General features: G+C 32.6%; 1 protein-coding gene and 1 long non-coding RNA gene across 3 annotated transcripts in view; one reads left to right on the top strand and one right to left on the bottom strand.

The window, feature by feature from the left end:
- LOC142233197 (uncharacterized) overlaps positions 1–23,488 on the bottom strand; it is a 423,130-nt gene that overhangs the window by 184,085 nt on the left and 215,557 nt on the right. The gene's annotated exons all lie outside the window — the stretch shown is intronic.
- rpr (reaper) lies at positions 11,883–12,778 on the top strand. Its single transcript, XM_075304705.1, has one exon. It carries the CDS (start codon positions 12,173–12,175, stop codon positions 12,389–12,391), a length of 219 nt encoding a protein of 72 aa, XP_075160820.1. The 5' UTR covers positions 11,883–12,172; the 3' UTR covers positions 12,392–12,778.

Raw genomic sequence — 23,488 nt, 5'->3', positions numbered from 1 at the left:
CTTTACTTGTGCCAACAGAGATTAAGAATCAGTGCAAGCAGTTCACATATCCATTTCCAGAAAGTCTTTCTTTGGATATTTGTGTTTGTTGTCAGGTAACAATTATCACAGAAGTGTTAATTGACTGCAGAAGGAAAGGCAGAACATTGCTTTAAATTATCATGAATATTAACTGTGGGAAATATGGGTTTTTAAATATTCATCTATTAATTCAACTTTGATACTGGTGTTCCATAGATTTTTAATTTAAATTGTGGAGGACGCGATTTCTTAACAATGATGATTCGTTAAAGCCATTGAATAATCAATTTTTTTGTGCCGTAATTATTTATGCAAATATTCAATTCAACAATTATTTCGTAAAATTTTCCAATTGGATAATGATGCAAGTGATGGCTCTTATCACTGCAATGTGACGACACATGTCAGTCATAAAATAGTTTTTTTTTTTTTTGTGAAGTAGAATAAGAATTAAAAGATTACCCGCATTCAGTTTCTGTGATATTTGAAGTTTGTAATTTACACTTATTGTATTATAAAAACTATTTTAACTAAGCGATAGATATACGAAGATATACGAAGTTTGACGCATTAGAACTTACACTGAAAAAAATATTGTCGTGAGGTCAAAGATTTCATGTCTTTAAAATACGAATACAAATTTTGCTTAGCATAGAAGACGCATTTCTCTAAAATAAAGTTAATTTCCTTGTCAAAAAGTCTATAAACTTTTCAATGAAGTCGTATTGTCCTTATAATTAAGTGATTTGACTTAAAAATGGGTATCTTAACATGAAAGAAAAAAATTATAGGCTAAAGTCAACTTGACTTTAATAATTCAGAAAAAATCTTTAAATCTAATGAAATTGTCTTTAAATTTGTTGTCTTTTTGCATCTTGATTACAAAGCAAAAAATCGTTCAAATATAGGACATGTTTTTCAAAACTTTATTTTAAAGAAGTTTTTTACTTCAAACATAGCATAATTTCTACTGGAAGTCGAGTCTTAATATGGAAAATAAAGTTGCCGTCAACTCGTTTTTAAAGGACTTTGATAGCATATGAAGAAAAAAAGCTGAGAAAGCGAAAAATTAAAATTTGCTTCCTAGAAGCAAGTACACAAAACCTAAATTTAAAATAGAATTGTGTCTTAAAAGTATTCTTACTTGTATTCTCCGCTTCTTTGGCTCGGAATCAATACCAAATTTTTTAAAGTAAAGACAAAATCTTTGGAACCGAGTATGCTTTTTTTTCAGTGTAGCTACACAAAAATCATATTCGTATTTTAAGGAGAAGAAATCGATGTACATACGCCAATATTTCAATATTGCAGTGCCAGAGACACAGTCTAATTAGAACGATATTGATTGAATTTGTGCACTGAAAAAATATTTACGTGGTTTTAAAGATTACGCAACATTAATTTAATGATACGCAAATTACACAATATTAAGTGCAAATTTCTGTAAAATATTGAAATTTTAATTAAAAGAAAGCTTATAACCTTTGCTTCAATTTTTATACCCAGCACCACAGAATGGTGACGTTTGTAACTCATCGAAATATCGATTTCCGGCTATATAGACTATATATATTCTTAATCAGGGAGAAGTTCTAAGACGATATAACCATGTCTGTCTGGCTGTCTGTCCGTCTGTCTGGCTGTCTGTACGTCTGTCTGGCTGTCTGTCTGGCTGTCCGTCTGTCTGGCTGTCTGTCTGTTGTAATCACGCTACAGTCTTCAATAATGAAGCAATAGTGCTAAAATTTTGCACAAACTCGTCTTTTGTCTGCAGGCAGGTCAAGTTCAAAGATGGGCTATATCGTTCCAGGTTTCGATATAGTCCCCATATAAACCGACCTCCCGATTTGGGGTCTTGGGCTTATAAAAATCGTAGTTTTTATCCAATTTGACTGAAAATTTAAATCTAGAGGTATTTTATGACCATAAAGAGGTGTGCCAAAAATTGTGAGTATCGGCCCATGTTTTAGTATAGCCCCCATATAGACCAATTTCCCGATTTTACTTCTTGGGCTTCTAGAATCCGAAGTTTTTATTCAATTTACCTAGAGGTATTTTAGAACCATAAAGAGGTGTTGCAAAAACTGTATGCATCGGTCCATGTTTTGGCATGGTCCCCATATAAACCGACTTCCCCATTTGGGGTCTTGGGCTTCTAGAATCCGCAGTTTTTATCCGATTTGTCTGAATTTGGAAATCTAGAGGTATTTTAGGACCACAAAGAGGTGTGCCGAAAATGTTGAGTATCGGTCCATGTTTTGGTATAGCCGCCATATAGACCGATTTCCCGATTTTACTTCTTGGGCTTCTATAATCCGAAGTTTTTATCCAATTTACCTGAAATTGGATAAAAACTACTAGAAGCCGTAGTTTCTATCCGATTTGCTTGAAATTGTAAATATTCTGGTACTTTAGACTCACAAAAACGTGTATCGGATTAAGTTTTTATCGGTTCATTTGGTAATGCCTCTATATAGACCGATTTTACTTCTTGAGGGTAGAGAAGGCGCACTGATCATGAAAATTGCTTGAAACTCAATATAAAATTTCCAGATTTTACTTCTCGGGTGATAATCGTTAATTTAAAATTTCAAATCAAGACGTTATTTTACACTTACAAGAGATTTTAATGGTTGCTCTAAAACTCAAACGGTTCTTATAAATCCAGAATCTGATATAGTCTTCATAGGTAAAATCTTTAAATTTATCTTCGTGAAGTGTACTGGTTGAACTGCTCTGCTTGATCTGTCTTCAAACCCCCTAATATTTGATTCATGGTGATTCGTAAGTTCGGCCCGGCCGAACTTGCTGTTGTATATACTTGTTTTTTTTATTTTTTTTTTTACATTTAGGACACAAACTTTGCAAATTTGCATCCATCCGATATAGTCGTATGTCTGAGAACAATGTTCCTTAAAGTAAAGAAAACACATTTTAGATTTAAAGAAATCATACTTAAATTTATTGAAATATAAAATTTTTAGATTTAAGATAAAAACGCTTCTAGGCTAGACCTTTTTTGAGGATTTTGTATTTTTGGTTTAAAAAAAAAAAAAAAAAAAAAAAAATATATATATATATATATATATATATATATATATATATATATATATATATATATATATATATATATATATATATATATATATATATATATATATATATATATATATATATATATATATATATATATATATATATATATATATATATATATATATATATATATATATATATATATATATATATATATATATATATATATATATATATATATATATATATATATATATATATATATATATATATATATATATATATATTTTTTTTTTTTTTTTGGAACTAAGAAAATAGTTTTACTTTGCAGTATCGGCCATAATTTGGATATTTAAACGGACATTTATTTGTACGTGAATAGCTACATTAATATATCGCAAAAAGTTATTGAAAATATACATAAATAAGACCTGTATCTACTTTATTGATAATTTTATTGATCCTAGATTTAAAGTTACATAGATCCGCAAAATTTTGTTCATTTTAAAGAAGCCAAATCTTAGGCTCGGCATCAATACCAAAGTCGTTAAAGGAAATCTTTGGATCCAAGTACATTTTGTTGGAGTTTTCGGTCCACAATTTCGGCCTTTTTTTTTGGAGTATTTTGATGTGACATTTCACACAAAAGTTTTAGACAACCATACTTTCATGGGAGCCACCGTGATGCAATGGTTAGCATGCCCGCCTTGCTTACACAATGTTGTGGGTTCGATTCCCGCTTCGACCGAACACCAAAAAGTTTTTCAGCGGTGGATTATCCCACCTCAGTAATGCTGGTGACATTTCTGAGGGTTTCAAAGTTTCTCTAAGTGGTTTCACTGGAATGTGGAACGCCGTTCGGGCTCGGCTATAAAAAGGAGGTCCCTTGTCATTGAGCTTAACATGGAATCGGGCAGCACTCAGTGATAAGAGAGAAGTTCACCAATGTGGTATCACAATGGACTGAATAGTCTAAGTGAGCCTGATACATCGGGTTGCCACCTAACCTAACCAGCGCGCACTCAAAAAATATGTATTTGAATTTAAAAATATTGATCTATCCTTAAGGATTTTGGTATTGATTTCGAACCATATTTAGATGCTGCTTCTCCAAAATAAAGAAATTTTTTTGAATGCTATCTAGCTATAGCTTTTATCGCAAAAGAGAATTTTTCTTCTCCTTTGCAATATATTAGCAAAGCTATTAATGTATGTTTCACAAAATGTTTCAAAATCCAGAACTCGTTGAACCAGTGATGCAAAAATCCTTTAAAAAAAGTCCTAGCTTATTTTGGTGGTTTTTTTTTTCTTTAATCCAAGAATTCTCAATTAATGTGAATATTATTTCCCTAAATCAAAACTGTTTTTATTTTAGGAAAATTTACCTTAATTCAAAGACATACGGCTTTAACGGCAGCACGAAAATTTTAAAGACTCGTGTCCTCAATTTAATGAAAATCTATTTTAAATCAAAGATTATAAAGTTTGTTTTAATAGAAATTTCTTTATTTTAAAGAAATTTTTTCCTTAATGTTGTGTAAACTGGGGTCCTACAATTTAGGTTATATATTCTCTCAGGTGAGGTCAATATTTTTTCAGTGTAGAGAAAAATTGTGATGAATGAATTTCCGCTAGCAATTTTATTTTTAAATTAGTAAGATCATTTAGATTTTACCCTCAGTAGTCCTTTTAGGATAAATTTAGTATCGCTTAATTTTCTCTCAATAAATTCAAATTATTTCATTTATTTATTTCAAATAATATTATTATTGTCATTCTCCTAAAATGCTTCATTGCACAGTTCTATTGTGAACGAAAAAAAATCCTCAATATTTCTTTATCGCATAAATTCGTAATATTATTTTTGTTTAAATATAAAAATAAACATCCAAACACGTGCTGGCTAACCTTGAGTCTGTCAATTATACACTCAAGTCTATATAAACGAATAAAAAAAAACTGTTTATATAATTAAAGAATTATATGTGGGTCAGTAAGCTAATTTGTTTAATGAACATTGTGGTAATGCAATATACTAAATTATAATTTTTTTATTGTAATTTTTGTTTATGCATAAACAGATGATGTCATTTGGAGAGAATCTGACAAGAAATTTTCATATGTTGTCATTAAAAATTGAAAGTAAAAGTTAATAAGTCAATGGGTATAATTGCAGGCAATAAGCAATTAAAAAAATATGACACAAATAAATATACACAGACAGAAAAGGCTTCGTTATTTTGTCATGAAAATTGAGATAATGAAAAGACTTTGTAAAGAAATTTTAATATAATAAGGAATGATTTCATACTTTTAATGAACAATTCCATTGTCCTATTGCGGTTTATTCCATTGTCCTATTGCTCAATTTTAATGAAATTTTCTTTGTTTGTAGTTGATATTCTGATGTTAAGTCAATGAATTTTGGATCCATTTGTTCTTTATTAAAATATTTAATTTTTATTAAAAACTTGAAGGTGACTAAAATCCAAAATGTGAATTGTGCACTAGAAAATAATACTGAATTTTCAGAGACACCTGCCATTAATACATTCATTTTATTTTGATTTTTCAATAAATGTACCATTAAATACGAAAAAAGTCGTCCATATGTTATCCCATATTAAGTTTAATAAAGTCTTAAATTAGTCCTTTAAAACTAAACTGAACCCAAACTTTACGCTAAATATAGAATTTGTATTTAATTAAATTTCTACAAAGTATAAACAAATATAATGTTTTTCTTTTAAAAACGTAGTTTTCATGTTCTTATACAACTGTTTTCTAAACCACAATTATTTTTAATTTTATAAATCGATTATTATATCAGAAATGATAACAAAACCGCATATTGAAACGAATAAGCAAACGCTAGAGTTATGTCGAGTCGATTATATGATACCCTACACCCAATGACCAAAGTTCATTGTAAGCATCGATGGAAATTGAAAGTCACCTACTGACAATCTATTGAGACTTTCAAGATAAACTATACACGGAAGACTGTTTTTAACATGTTTGGGTGTAAAAATTATATGTTTGGAACTCAAATTTTTTAACACAATATTTTTAAGAGCAAGTATATAATGTTCATAACCAATTGGCGCTTTAAAAATATATCCACACAAAGAAAATTTCATTAAAATTGTTTACTAACAGTGTATGCCCTAAGGTGAAACATAATATGCTTGAACAATACAAACAATATTTTGTTTGGACCAATCCTGAAAATATATATGATTGAAGCAAAAAGTATTTGGGGTATATGTAACAGAAGTGATTTTTTTGAGGGTGTACACACAAAGAAAAAATACTTTCTGCAGAACGAGAATTTACAAAAAGTATTTTGCTTTTAACCAATTTTATCGAATTTATGATGACTGATTTCACAATTGCCTCTAATCTTTTTAATTTGATTTTAAAAAATATATTTTTTTTCAAAGAAACATATTTCTTTTTTGGTCTAAAATTTCTTTTCTGAGAAAATAAGCATCTTCCTTTGGAGTATATTATTTTTTCAGAAGAAATTTTGGCTACTGAGTGTAGAAAATGCTATAGTCGACTCTGCGTTCCTTTATTGGAAATTGCGTTGCAATACAATTTCACCCAGAGAAACCAATATAGATATTTTCTTTAAAAATGGATTTGTATAATGAAATGTCTATAAGAGCTCTGAAACCACAATTAATGTAATTTTATCTCTGGTTATAAGTAAGTGTTCTTGAGAAAACCTTGGTTTGACCATGAAAAGAATTTTCGATTATGACATAAGAAAATATAGAAAAACCACAAAATTATATAAGAAAATCGTTGCAATTTTTTTTTCAATTGTATATACTTTTAAAGGAAGATTTGAAGGGCCGAAAATTCGACCAAGCTAAATATTATATATTCTGCAGTATACAAAAATCTACTGTTGACAAGTTCTTTTGAAACATCACAAAATCAGTTTATAAATTTATCCTAAGGATTTTGGTATTGATTTCAACCATAAGAAGCGGCTTCATAAAATTATTATTTTCTTCTTTTTTTTGTGAATGCACCCAGAGAAATGATTGGTTGGAATTCGAGTACGACAACAAATAGATTGTGGTGACCCACAATTTTTAATTGTTTGGAATAATTTTTAGTTACTTCCCTTGTTTAATGGTTTCTGTAACCAATATAATAGTTGTGTGACTAAAAGTTGGTACACCCGACCAAATATTGGTCGTTATTTATATATTGAAGTAAGCAACTATTTCAATTTATTCCATCTTGTTGTGATAACTAATTTGTTTTGCCAATGTATCACCAAACCCAACTGAAAGTCTGTATAGCAAATAAGTTAGTTGTGTTAACAGATTTGATAGTTATAAAAGGAACTTGTTGCTATGGACTACATATATGACAACAAATAATCTTTTGTTTCATTAATTATATAAAACTTAAAAATTCAAGTTAGATTTTTTCATAATTTTTTAATTCCGGTAGCTGCATTGTAAGTTAAGCATCAAGGTAAGTAAGATAAACATCAAATTGCAACTTACTCTTCATCATTTCCCTTAATTTCTATAAAATTTCTATAGATATCTTAGCAAATGTTACCAGTACCGAGGTTGGGAAAGGTAAATATATAGATTGTCTGCTTCATCAGCGGTCTCAAAATTTCAACATTCTCCTGATGCCGATATATAAGAAAAATTTCATGAGCCTGATTGAAGTCACACTGAAAATTGATCATAACAAAATTAGTGTATGGGCGTGAGTATTGGCGGCAGTTGGAAAAATCCATGTTATTCATTTGCTATGGGACGCGTCCAACGATGATAATGTGGTACTACAACAATTGGAAATACTTGATTGTGCTTTTGAAGATTTTGAAAATCTCCACCTTAGCTATTTCATGGGATTATTTGTTACCGTTCATTAAGGGCTTTTTACAAGTTCCTTTTTGGTCAATAACTAGAATATACATTAATATAAAGGGTGATTCTTTTGAGGTTAGGATTTTCATGCATTAGTATTTGACAGATCACGTGGGATTTCAGACATGGTGTCAAAGAGAAAGATGCTCAGTATGCTTTGACATTTCATCATGAATAGACTTACGATCTGCCACAACGTCGAATTTTCAGTGAATGGGCCCTAGAAAAGTTGGCAGAAAATCCGCTTTTTTATCGACAAATTTTGTTCAGCGATGAGGCTCATTTCTGGTTGAATGGCTACGTAAATAAGCAAAATTGCCGCATTTGGAGTGAAGAGCAACCAGAAGCCGTTCAAGAACTGCCCATGCATCCCGAAAAATGCACTGTTTGGTGTGGTTTGTACGCTGGTGGAATCATTGGACCGTATTTTTTCAAAGATGCTGTTGGACGCAACGTTACGGTGAATGGCGATCGCTATCGTTCGATGCTAACAAACTTTTTGTTGCCAAAAATGGAAGAACTGAACTTGGTTGACATGTGGTTTCAACAAGATGGCGCTACATGCCACACAGCTCGCGATTCTATGGCCATTTTGAGGGAAAACTTCGGAGAACAATTCATCTCAAGAAATGGACAGGTAAGTTGGCCACCAAGATCATGCGATTTGACGCCTTTAGACTATTTTTTGTGGGGCTACGTCAAGTCTAAAGTCTACAGAAATAAGCCAGCAACTATTCCAGCTTTGGAAGACAACATTTCCGAAGAAATTCGGGCTATTCCGGCCGAAATGCTCGAAAAAGTTGCCCAAAATTGGACTTTCCGAATGGACCACCTAAGACGCAGCCGCGGTCAACATTTAAATGAAATTATCTTCAAAAAGTAAATGTCATGGACCAATCTAACGTTTCAAATAAAGAACCGATGAGATTTTGCAAATTTTATGCGTTTTTTTAAAAAAAAAAGTTATCAAGCTCTTAACAAATCACCCTTTATAATAAAATAAAAACTAAAATGATGTTTTCTTTAAATTCGCAAGTATTGGTCGTCGGACAATAATTAGTTGGTTGTACAAACGAATGCAATTTTAATGGTTCTATTGGCTAATTAGACTGTTAATGTGCCCAAAATTTAGTTCTTTAAACTACTTTATGTACTGTTGTGCCAGACAACAATTGGTTGCTTCAACAAATTTTGTCGGTTATATTCTGATAGTAGATGGGACCAAATAATTTGGTTGGCAAAAAAATTGGTTGGCACAACAAATTTGTTTTCTGTGTGTGGAACCCAACTTCATATCCAGGCTCTGTTAGATATATCGTCTTATTTATCGAATATTCTATTTTCTTTTTTGCACCCAGGGAAGGAATATGATCACCTCAAACATGTTTTAAGAGCAAAATGTTATTTTTGGGCGGTAACCATGTAACATGGTTTTCGCAACCATGCTATTTTCTCGGAAATCATGTATCTGATTGCGACAAGCAGGTTATATTTGACGAGATATATGGTCACCATAAAAAATAACATTTTTCTCCTGAAACATATTTGAGGTGATCATATTCCTTCTCTGCGTGTGTATATTTGTTTATAAAGCTACACCCAAAATTTAAAAATTTTGGGGAATTATGCATTCTTTTGTGGAAATACGAACATAGTAAATCTTTATGCTTCATTTTTCATGTTTCCCACTTTTGTGTTTAATTAACTAACATACACAAAAAATTATTAAAGTCGAGGAAACTTTCTCATATTGAAACACAAGGAACTAAACTTAAATATTTTCTATTTACTAAAATAGAAGTAAATTCGATTTAGTATCCTAGAGCAGAGCTGCCCAAATGGGGGGAGGGCGCGTACCTTAGGGAGGTACCACGAGGTTCCAGGGGCCGCAGCGTCATTTTTGGTTGAGCAGGTTTTGTATGACTAAATTTATTTATTTATTTTTTTATTTTTTTTTTTTTGTTATTTTAGCGAAATTTTCCACAATGATTTTTTCTTTAATTTTAGTTAATTTCTTATTCTATGAAATGGTAAAAAGTAAAAAGTCCACCAGGACATTAAATTTTCCTGATTTTAACGACGTTTTGTGGAAATCTGAAAATGTGGAATATAATTTAGTTCAATTTTTGCACGAGGTAGTCCGTTCTTGCTATAGAACAGTTTACCTTTTTCTGTGTATGAATTGTCAATAATCTCTTTATTTCAATCAAATTTTTTTCAGTGAATAAAATTATTTAAAATGTGATAGCGGTTCGTTAAATTTTTTTTAGTTGAAAATATTCACAAATAATTCAAACTTTTCAATACACGGTAATCTATTAAAATAAATCACTTTAATAGGCAAATAAGAAACGCCTCTATGGTTTGGAATCCACCAACTTATAAAGTGGCCAAAGAATATATGTAAGTACAAATGTTGTGTCTTGAAATCAGCCATCTTGGCTAAGTCTCGGCAAATCAAAAACCTCAAAATACCTACCAGATACCAAACAAAAAGAATCATTTCAAAACTCACAAAGATACTTGAAATAAAAAAAAAAAAAAACAACGACTCTGAAACTCCACCCAACAAATGATGAATCATCAAGCAGGTAGTATAACCAAACGCACACAGAAAACTCCAGAAGAGGAGGTTATCGGACAGACAGACTTAATGCTTCTACTGAACCATGGCCATGAAACAATTTTTTCCATACCATAGTGTCTACAATATAGCAGATATACAGCCAGCATAAATGCTTTTGCCAAATATAAAAAAAAAACAACAAACGTACAACATATTTATGTTTAGCTCCTCCCATTTGTGGTCATAAGAAGCTTGGTAGTAATAGGAAGAATTATAAGCAATGTTGATGCCTTCACTGGCTAAAGTGGAAAAGAGAAAGTAAATGCAATTTTCTTCTACTCTATGGCTTTGGCATGTGGTTGAGGAAATCAGGAAAATTCATAAACTCCGCCTTTTTCTGAATTCTAGCAGGAATCATTACAAGGACTATCCATACGTCTGACTACCCGTCTGCCGCATATACAAACACAATACGGAAGTTTCTAAAATAAAAAAAATAGCACAAAGTAATCTTTGTTGTTGTTCGCAGAATAACTAAGGATACAATGAGGCATACGGTAGCACAGCAAGCCAGACAACTATGTCTGTTTGTGTGGGGGCTACACAATCAACCCTTAGCTATCAAAGATTGGCATAAGGGCCAGCGAACAATGTCTATGTGATTTGTTGGCCATAAAAAAACAAATTGGCGCCAAAATGTATAGAGTTTCCTTAGGACCACAGGCCAAAGCCTCTGCCTGATCTGAGATGAGGGATGAAAAACTCCTAAATAATGTCTTAGGGCTAGGAAACATGCCATGTTGTCCACAGAATTCTCGCCACTACCCTCTCTTTCGCTCACGAACTCTCTGTCTCAAGGAAAGTTTGTTTTCTTAGGCCATAAATGGCATAAAAATAACTCAACGACCTGTAACTTTGGCACCCTTGGCCACAAAACAATCAAAAGCCGCTTACACACTGCCTGTATATAGTGTGGCGGCACAATTTTACTGATAGCAGCACAGAGGCCTCAACACATTTCTGGAGTCTCGTAATAAATGCGAAAGAGCGATGTCAACAAAATAGTAAAAACAAGCCCCCCTACCAAGAGAACAATTGGAAAACATAGCAACCAAGAGCATCCATACGCTTTGATGGGCCAACAGGCAGCCACTGTTGCTGGCCGTAATCGAAAACAACGGTATTTCACGACTAGCAACGAATGTTATGCTCTCTCTCTCTCCCAGTCGTCTCTTTCTCTTCGTGGTTGCTCTCTTCGAAAAAAAAACTTTCCCTCATAACAAGGGAGATTCCCTTTGAAAATCAATGTGGAGAGCAGGGAGAGTATAAAAGGCGCTCTGAGTTTCACAATTAAATCAGTTTCCAAACAGCAAGCAAACCTAAAGGTTGTGTGTTCCTAAGATAAAAAAAAAACCAAGCATAATAAAAAAAGAGAAATTTTTAAAAGCGTTTATTATAAAGAACAAAAACAAAAAAACGCGTGATTTTAATCAAACAAAAAACAGCATTTTTGCTCTAAAAACAAAAGACAAAGAATTAATTAAAAAAGAGACAAACAAAGAAAATATCCAATTGAAAGAATTACCAGATATTGTGCAATTCAAATACATCATCAAGCAGAGAAAATAAAAACTTTTTGAAAATGGCAGTTGCATTTTATATACCCGATCAAGCCGCTTTGATACGTAAAGCCCAGCAGCAAGAACAACAAATTTTGGCTATGCGTGAAGCCCATTGGCGTTATGTGGCCTCAGTGGTCTATGATGCTCTAAGGCAATATCTTCAAGCTACCCCTTCGATACTCAATCGAACGGTAGCAGCAGATAAGTCCAAAAAGTCAGCAAAATCCAGTCACAAGTAATCATCAGATTTCAATAAAAACCAAATAGCCATGGGGGAAATTCAATCTACCCAGTCAGCCAGCAGCCCGCCAGCCAGCCAGCCAGCCTACCAAAAAAGATGCCATAGTACAAAGAAATGACAACAACTTTCTTACTTTATTTCATCAGAAAAAGCCGACGGCTCAAACAACGAAATTCTATATATAAAAAGCTTTCTTCTAATATTTTTTATAAACAATTTTAAGTTATTTATTTTATTTTTATTTTCAAAACTCATCAAAGCGATTGTGATAATGGTTTTTCGTTTGTTTTCTATTCGTTCGTTTTCTATTTTTTGGTATAAGAAAAAAAGTTTGAAAGTTTCTCCTCCCACCCGATTTTCCAAAATAAATTTATATTTAATTCCATATACCGCTATTTTGTATTTCCCCCTTAAAAAAATAATTTTCTGTAAAAATCAACTCTAGTTTAAGTATTATTTTAGTTTTAAGCTGTCACAAAAACAAAACCAACTATTTCGCCTAAATACAAAAATTGTATCAATTTTTGTTGATATTATAATGTTTTAGTTTTAATTAAAAACAAATTTTAAATATAATGAATACAAAATAAACAAAACACTTTTGTAGAAAAAAAAAACTTAAACCTTAAATATCGAGTTTTCTATTTTTGTGGGAAAATTTTATAGGGAAAAAGAACACATTTTTGAAATAAAATTATTTTTGTTCGAAAAATTTTTAGGGATAAAAACAGATTTTAGTATATTTTATTTTGAAAATTTGAATGGATTTGGAAATTAATTTTTGCATATTTTTTAAAAAGACTCAAATAAATTTTCCATGATTTTCAAAATAAAATCATATTGACTCACGATTAAGAAGATACTTTTCATATAAAAATATTTATATGAAAGAATTTGGGAATTAATTTTGCATATTTTTTTTTTAATAGACTCAAATTAAATGTCCATGATTTTCAGATTGACTCACGATTTAGTTGATATTAAAATTATTTTTTATAATCACAAAGCCCCTATGATATGAGCCTTCTCTATAATTGAAAAAATAATAAGGCTCCCATAGAACACAAATATTTTACTTAATTTTATTTTATAAAATAAAAATTGACCTCCTCAATCGGTTGAAAATAGGGGAATAAGAAAAAGTCGTTCACGACAAGATCTGAAATATGCGGTGGATTGGTTAGTAGTTCCTAGCCCAATTCGAACCATGCAACCGTATACCCAACAAAAAAAAATACTTTCCTCGGAATTTTACACAAAGAAAATTACCTTTTGTTATAACAGAAAATAATACCCTGTTCCACAGTTTGGCGCAGGGTATAAAAAAGGAAGCGGTTTATGTGAAAAATGAACTACTTCGTGCAAAAATAAATAAAAACTAAATTTTATTTAATTTTTTGAGATTTCTACACTCAAAAAAAAGTGAACTCTCTATTTCACTAAAGCTAATTTAACTTTATTTTAGTTCATGGAATTATTATGTTTGGAGAAAGTTTCCTTTACTCTAATAATTTTTTGTGTACGTTAGTTAAATTAACAAAAAACGAGGAAAAAAATATACTCAAATGAAGCATAAAGATTAACTAAATTCGTGTCTTCCACAAAATACTTCAGAATTTCTTTAAATTTGTAAATTTTACCAAAAATGCGTCCATCATGAACTTCGTATATCACTAAAGACATTCTTGCAATTTTGAACTCCAAATTTTTCTTTCAAACTACAAAATTTTCTTTAACAAGTGAAAAAACTTAGTTATGTCTAATAAATTTTCTTGAATTTGTCGAAAAATATTTACTTGTTTTTATGACATCGGCGTGATGCCAACGTTTGTAATACTATTTAGTTAAAATTTTCTAAGAATATTCAAAATTTTCTAAAATTAACCGAAAGTTTTCTTCCTGGTGGGTTTACTGTTTTTTCAGTGTATTTGCCGGTTTCTTCCAAGACAAACATAGATCGTTGGGAACAAATGTGGCAACGGGTACCATAAACAAAGATTTAATAGCCTTCAAAGAGACAATAAAAGAAACATTTTTTTCTGAGGAATGAAATAATTTTTTGTGTTCACTTGAAAATCATAAAATTATTGAGATATACTTGGACTAAAGAAAATTTCATAAGCCTGTGAAAGTATTTATACCCTGCGCCACACTGTGGAACAGGGTATTATAAGTTAGTGCATATGTTAGATTAAAGTTAAAGTGGCAGCCCGATTAACCCTTTCACTACCGATGTCCACTTAGAAGGACATTCAAAAAAGACACCAAATTCTATTTTCCCACTTCCCATATTGCTGAGGTCTAAAATACATTTTTATAAACTTCTTTAACAATAAACGAAAATTTGAGATAATTTTTGTACTGTATGTTTCTGGTAAATGGACATTTATGCAAAAACTATTGCTTATACTTTTACGGGTTATTTTTTGTATTTTTTCTCACACTTTGAAAGATATTATAGACCAAATAGCGCTTATTTTCGTAAGGCCATTTGGTCACAATTCAAGAATCAAATTTTCAGAACAAGCTCATATAGCTCTTGAAGTAATTGAGGTAGGTTTTCAAAATGACAATTTTTGTTCTATATGATATTAGTACAAGTAAAAAGAGAAGAAAAATAAAAGTTTTTATCATCATTAGATTTATTTCGGTAGTGAAAGGGTTAAGATTCAGGCTCACTTAGACTATTCAGTCCATTGTGATAGTGCATATGTTTGTAACACCCAGGAGGAGACGAGATAGACACATGGTGTCATTGGCAATAATGCTCAGGGTGGGTCCCTGAGTCGATACTACTGTCCGTCTGTCCGTCCGTCCGTCTGTCCGTCCGTCCGTCCGTGTGTGTGTGAACACATTTTTGTGATCAAAGTCTAGGTCGCAATTTAAGTCCAATCGCCTTCAAATTTGGCACATGTTCGTAATTTGGGTCAGAATAGAACCCTATTGATTTTGGAAGAAATCGGTTCAGATTTAGATATAGCTCCCATATATATTTTTCGCCCGATATGCACTAATATGGACCCAGCAGCCAGAGTTTTATACCGATTTGCTTGAAATTTTGTACAAACATAACACTTAGTCGTATAGTCAAGTGTGCAAAATTTGATTGAAATCAGTTCAGATTTAGATATAGCTCCCATATATATCTTTCGCCCGATATGGACTTATATGGCCCCAGAAGCCAGATTTTTTGCCGAATTTGGTTGAAATTTCGCATTAGAAGTACAATTAGTCGTATAGTTAAGTGTGCAAAATTTGATTGAAATCGGTTCAAATTTAAATATAGCTCCCATATATATCTTTCGCCCGATATGGACTAATATGGTCCCAGAAGCCAGATTTTTGGCCAAATTTGGTTGAAATTTTGCACTAGGAGTACAATTAGTAGTATAGTCAAGTGTGCAAAATTTGATTGAAATCGGTTCAGATTTAAATATAGCTCCCATATATATCTTTCGCCCGATATGGACTAATATGGTCCTAAAAGCCAGAGTTTTGGCCCAATTTGGTTGCACAGGGAGTAGATTTAGCATTGTAGCTATGCGTGCCAAATTTGATTGAAAACGGTTCAGATTTAGATATAGCTTCCATATATATTTTTCGCCCGATATGGACCCGATATGGCCCCAGAAGCCAGAGTTTTGGCCCAATTTGCTTGAAATTTTGCACTAGGAGTACAATTAGTAATATAGTCATGTGTGCCACATTTGATTGAAATCGGTTCAGATTTAGATATAGCTCCCATATATATATATATATATATATATATATATATATATATATATATATATATATATATATATATATATATATATATATATATATATATATATATATATATATATATATATGTTTTTCTGATTTCGACAAAAATGGTCATAATACCAACATTTTCCTTGTTAAATCGCCACTGCTTAGTCGAAAAGTTGTAAAAATGACTCCAATTTTCCTAAACTTTTATAAATCATAAATAAACTTTTGCGAAGCTTCCTTAAAATTGCTTCAGATTTAAATGTTTCCCATATTTATACCCTTCACCACTACTGTGGTACAGGGTATAATAAGTTTGTGCATTTGTATGTAACGCCAAGAAGAAAAAGTCTGAGACCCATCGTTTAGTTTACCGATCGTCTTAGAAATAAATTCTGAGTCGATTTAGCGATATCCGTCTGTTTGTCTGTCTGTCCGTCCGTCTGTCTGTTCATGTATTTTTGTGCGCAAAGTACAAGTCGCAGTTTAAGTCCGATCGTCCTCAAATTTAACATAGGGTCGTTTATTGGAACAGAGACAATCACTATTGATTTTGGAAAAAATCGGTTCAGATTTAGATATAGCTGCCATATATATTTATACCCGATCTGGTTATAATTGGCGTGTTTATCAACCGATGTTCTTCAAATTCCGTACATCCGAATATTTTATGAGTTTTGAAAAACTTGCAAAGTATCAGCCAAATCGGTTCAGATTTAGATATAGCCCCCATATATATCTTTCGTCCGATTTAGACTCATATGACCACAGAGGCCAAAGTTTACTACCGATTTTCGTGAAATTTTGCATAGAGAGCAATATTGTTATTCTACCAATGCTTGGTAAATTTGATTTAAATCGGTTCAGATTTAGATATAGCTCCCATATATATATTTCGTCCGATTTGAATTTATATGGCCTCAAAAGCCAGAGTTTTGCCCTGACATGCTTCAAATTTTGCACAAGGAATACGTTTAATAGTATCCGTAAGTGTACCAAATTTGGTTGAAATCGGTTCAGATTTAGATATAGCTCCCATATACATCTTTCGTCCAATTTGCACTTATATGGCCTCAAAAGCTAAAGTTGTGCTGTGATTGGGTTCAAATTTTGCACAAGGAGTACGTTTAATAGTATCGGTAAGTTTACCAAATTTTGTTAAAATCGGTTCAGATTTAGATATAGCTCCCATATACATCATACGTCCAATTTGCACTTATATAACCTCAAAAGCCAGAGTTTTGCAGTGATTTCCTTAAAATTTTGATCGAGAGGTACGTTTAATGATATCGTTATGTGTGCCAAATCTGGTTACATAAGTATCGCCTGATAAATCATAAATGTTCTTTTGTATAATTGCATTAAAATTTATCTCGTTTCATATTGCCTATATTTGGTTACTAACATTGTGTTTCATTCCAGTGCGTTAGCCGATTTCAATTTTAATTCTAGAGATTTTGTAGAAGTACAAAAATGTTAGTCGGCCCCGCCCGACTTTAGACTTTACTTACTTGTTATAAGTTAGTGCATATGTTTGTAACACCCAGAAGGAGACGAGATAGACACATGGTGACTTTGGCAATAATGCTCAGGGTGGGTCCCTGAGTCGATATAACCATGTCCGTCTGTCCATCTGTCCGTCCGTCCGTCTGTCTGTGAACACATGTTTGTGATCAAAGTCTAGGTCGCAATTTAAGTCCAATCGCCTTCAAAGTTGGCACATATTCCTAATTTGGGTCAGAATAGAACTCTATTGATTTTGGAAGAAATCGGTTCAGATTTAGATATAGCTCCCATATATATCTTTCGCCCGATATGAACTAATATGGACCCAGCAGCCAGAGTTTTATACCGATTTGCTTGAAATTTAGTACAAACATAACACTTAGTCGTATAGTCAAGTGTGCAAAATTTGATTGAAATCGATTCAGATTTAGATATAGCTCCCATATATATCTTTCGCCCGATATGGACTAATATGGTCCTAGAAGCCAGAGTTTTGGTCCAATTTGGTTGAAATTTTGCACTAGGAGTACAATTAGTAGTATAGTCAAGTGTGCATAATTTGATTGAAATCGGTTAAGATTTAGATATAGCTCCCATATATATCCTTCGCCCGATATGGACTAATATGGTTCTAATAGCCAGAGTTTTGGCCCAATTTGGTTGAAATTTTGCACAGGGAGTAGATTTAGCATTGTAGCTATGCGTGCCAAATTTGATTGAAATCGGTTCAGATTTAGATATAGCTCCCATATATATGTTTCTCTGATTTCGACAAAAATGGTCAAAATACCAACATTTTCCCTTTTAAAATCGCCTCTGCTTAGTCGAAAAATTTTAAAAAGGACTGTAATTTTCCTTATCATCAAATACATAAATAAACTTTTGCGAAGTTTCCTTAAAATTGCTTCAGATTTAAATGTTTCCCATATTTTTTTACTAACATTGTATTCCACCCTAGTGCAATAGCCAACTTAAATTTTGTGTCTATAGATTTTGTAAAAGTCTATCAAATTCTGTCCAAATCGAGTGATATTTAAATGTATGTATTTGGGACAAACCTTTATATATAGCACTCAACACATTTTACGGATGTGAAATGGTATCGAAAATTTAGTCTACAAAATGGTGCAGGGTATAATATAGTCGGCCCCGCCCGACTTTAGACTTTCCTAACTTGTTTTTTAATAGCAACTCCATTATGACAAGCGAAGCAACAAAAATATTTTTTGGTATAAACAAAAACTTTGTTTTTCTAAAATTTTGTTCCTCAGAAAACTTACTTCTTCAGAGTGACGAGACCAGAAACGTAAGTCCCCAGCAAAAAAAATGGGAAGTTGTTTCACAAATATTTCTTTTAAAGCGCATCGTGGGATCCCCCAATGATTTTTTTCCACTTCCGATGGAGTCCTTTTGGACAAGTCCACAATCATTTCTTTTAAAGCGCATCTTGGGATCCCCCAATGATTTTTCTACTGCCGATGCAGTCCTTTTGTTTGGACAAAAAAAATAAAATATTAAAATAAATAAAATATTCATTAATATGACGAAATGTCTTATTGATTAATAAAGAATTTGTTTTAATAACGAAAAATGGCTCAATTTTAATGCCACATTTTTTAATATAACGAAGTTTTTTGTATCAATGTTAGTTTAACGATTTTGAATTCCCAAAACTATATTCCATTATAGACATATCTTATCTCCTATTTCTCTAACCACTACAATAGCAATAAGGCTAATAAAAAATGTAATTTAATTAACAAGTATATACGGCCGTAAGTTCGGCCAGGCCGAAGCTTATGTACCCTCCATCATGGATTGCGTAGAAACTTCTTCTAAACACTGCCATCCACAATCGAATTACTTAAGTTGCGGTAACGCAACATCTTAAAACCTCCTAACACCATCTTCTGAATTGTATGACAAAATTTTCCATAGAAAGAAAATTTTGACAAAAATTTCTACAGAAATAAAATTTTAACAAAATTTTCTATAGAAATAAACTTTTGACAAAATTTTCTATAGAAATAAAATCTTGGTAGATTATTTTTGGCTCGAGAGGCAACCACGATTATGAACCGAATAAAATTTGAAATAAAATTTTGACAAAATTTTCTGTAGAAATAAAATTTTGACAATGATGAAAATTTTATTATGAACCGAATAATATTTTAACAAAATTTTCTCTAGAAATAAAATTTTGACAAAATTTTCTATAGAAATAAAATTTTGACAAAATTTTCTATAGAAAAAAATTTTGGTAGATTATTTTTGGCTCTAGTGGCAACCATGATTATGGACCGATATGGACCAATTTTTGTGTGATTGGACCAATTTTGGTATGGTTGTTAGCGACCATATACTAACACCACGTTCCTAATTTGAACCGGATAGGATGAATTTTGCTCCTCCAAGAGGCTCCGGAGGTCAAATCTGGAGAACGTTTTATATGGGGGCTATATATAATTATGGACCGATATGGACCAATTCTGGCACGGTAGTTAAAGATCATATACTAACACCATGTTCCAAATTACAACCGGATTGGATGAAATTTGCTTCTCTTGGAGACTTCGCAAGCCAGATCTGGGGATCGTTTTATATGGGGGCTATATATAATTATGAACCGATGTGGACCAATTTTTGCATGGTTGTTAGATACCATATACCAATATCATGTACCAAATTTCAGGCGGATCGGATGAAATTTGCTTCTCTTTGAGGCTCCGCAACCCAAATCTGGGGATCGGTTTATATGGGCGCTTTATATAATTATGGACCTATGTGGACCAATTTTTGCATGGTTGTTAGAGACCATATACCAATACCATGTACCAAAATTAAGCCGGATCGGATGCAATTTGCTTCTCTTTGAGGCTTTGCAAGCCAAATCTGGAGATCGGTTTATATGGGGGCTATATATAATTATTAACCGATGTGGACCAATTTTTGCATGGTTGTTAGAGACCATATACCAACATTATGTACCAAATTTCAGCCGGATCGGATGAAATATGCTTATCTTAGAGGCTCCAGAACCCAAATCTAGGGATCGGTTTATATGGGCGCTATATATAATTATGGACCGATGTGGACCAATTTTTGCACGGTTGGTAGAGACAATATACCAACACCATGTACCAAATTTCAGCCGGATCGGATGAAATATGATTCTCTTAGAAGCTCCACAAGCCAAATCTGGGGATCGGTTTATATGGGGACAATATATAATTAAGGACCGATATGGACCAATTTTTGCGTGATTGTTAAAGACCATATACCAACATCATGTACCAAATTTCAGCCGGATCGGATGAAATTTGCTTCTCTTTTAGGCTCCGCAAGCCAAATCTGGGGATCGGTTTATATGGGGGCTATATATAATTATGGACCGATGTGGACCAATTTTTGCACGGTTGTTAGAGACCATATACCAACACCATGTACCAAATTTCAGCCGGATCGGATGAAATATGCTTCTCTTAGAGGCCCCACAAGCTAAATCTGGGGATCGGTTTATATGGGGGCTATATATAATTATGGACCGATATGGACCAATTTTTGCATGGTTGTTAGAGACCATATACCAACATCATGTACCAAATTTCAGCCGGATCGGATGAAATTTGCTTCTCTTTTAGGCTCCGCAAGCCAAATCTGGGGATCGGTTTATATGGGGGCTACATATAATTATGGACCGATGTGGACCAATATTTGCATGGTTGGTAGAGACCATATATTAACAGCATGTACCAAATTTCAGCCGAATCGGATGAAATTTGCTTCTCTTAGAGCAATCGCAAGCCAAATTTGGGGGTCCGTTTATATGGGGGCTATACGTAAAAGTGGACCGATATGGACCAATTTTTGCATGGTTGTTAGAGACCATATACCAACACCATATACCAATTTTCAGCCGGATCGGATGAAATATGCTTCTGTTAGAGGCTCTACAAGCCAAATCTGAGGGTCCCTTTATATGGGGGCTATACGTAAAAGTGGACCGATATGGCCCATTTTCAATACCATCCAACCTACATCAATAACAACTACTTGTGCCAAGTTTCAAGTCGATAGCTTGTTTCGTTCGGAAGTTAGCGTGATTTCAACAGACGGACGGACGGACGGACGGACGGACATGCTTAGATCGACTCAGAATTTCACCACGACCCAGAATATATATACTTTATGGGGTCTTAGAGCAATATTTCGATGTGTTACAAACGGAATGACAAAGTTAATATACCCCCATCCTATGATGGAGGGTATAAAAAACGTAGAGCATGCAATCACAATTCTCAGCATTAACAAAGTTTATAGCCATTTTATGTGATGAATACAGCCAAGGACAAACGAAAGGATATTTTATCCTTGCATATTTTGTATGCACCAAATGCTATGAAATCTTTTTATGAAACTGAACAGAAATTCGCGTTAGTGCAACGCATATTTTGCCCATAACCTCTTAATACACACCCATAGCTGGGATCATAGCAAAATTTTCCAATAGAAAACACATTGCTGTTGAATTCTTTGCCATGCCGTGGATATGCACGAAGGAGTGATGAACTACATTGAGAGGATAAACATGGGTTTGGTGGTGACATTATTTATCATAATTTCACACGAAGCACAAATACCTCAAGGAAGTCTAAATGTGAATACAGAATGTTACTTACTTTCAATTTGGTTTATTTTTGCGTTTTTTTATTAATATAGGAACTCAACAAAATGTCACAACATGGATGATGACAATTTTTTATGGTTTCCAGAGGAGTCGAGAGATATTACTAGCTTCTATTATGCATGGCAATAGCGATTGTGATGTGAAAAAATGGAAACTATGATCCTTCCTCTTTTTTTTTTTGTTTGAGTATACGACAAAATATCTGCACAGTAATAAAACTAAACGGAAAATGTAAAGTTTGTTGCCATTTCGTGAATTTTTATTACCAACGCTCAAACAAAACAATAATAACTGCAATAATGCATTAAAAGCAATCCTGGCATGATTATTGTTGCACAGGACACACCTTTCTTGTAGACCGCAAAAAAAGCAACAAAAAAAGGATCTCCTTAGTTGCGACAGTTTTGTTTTTATGATTGTGTAACAGTGAATATCTGTTTCTCTTAGGATGGGTCGATGATGGAATTTTATTAGTTTTCTTTTTTTTTTTTTTTGTAAAAGACAAGGCTAAGAATTTTTTATGATTTTTTTTTCTCATTTCAAATTTCAAGCCACATTCACATACGTGTACATCCCCCATTAATCCCAGGGACAATGTAACGACATCTCCTCATTTGGGATGAATGGCCAACAACCTTGGAACGGGAATAAAGGGAAGAGTTATTAATATTAAAAAAAAAATACGAAAGATAACCATAAAATGCTGTGTTTTACTATAATAAATCTTGGCATTTCTATGAAAATTACATTCACACACGCTTGCTTCAGGATATTGAGGAAAAGGAGCAATTGATTGCAAAGCTGCCAGGAAGACAGACATTTTGTCATAACACATCAACGCCCCTTGGGTGTTTCTTATTTCTCATTTCGCAAAGAATTGTATTTTTTATTTCGATTTTTTTTTATGCCTTTCATGAGATGTGTGTATGTGATTTCCGTTAGCCATAATTTGATTTGGTTTTGTTTGCTTACGTATTTACTGTTCTCGTTTGAAAAGAAAAATCCATAAAACCCCATTGTAACGATTAATAATGTTCACTTCAATCGGTATAGATAGTTTCTTTTAGGGTCCAATTTGTGTTAAATTGAACAATAAGTTTAATGTTTCCTTATAGTAGCTACGATATTGCAATCAATCTTTGATGCATTATG

This window comes from Haematobia irritans, chromosome 4, assembly GCF_050003625.1.
Source record: "Haematobia irritans isolate KBUSLIRL chromosome 4, ASM5000362v1, whole genome shotgun sequence".
NCBI lineage: Eukaryota > Metazoa > Arthropoda > Insecta > Diptera > Muscidae > Haematobia > Haematobia irritans.
The sequence above is the reverse complement of the archived record's forward strand: the minus strand, read 5'-3'. Positions and strand labels throughout refer to the sequence as shown.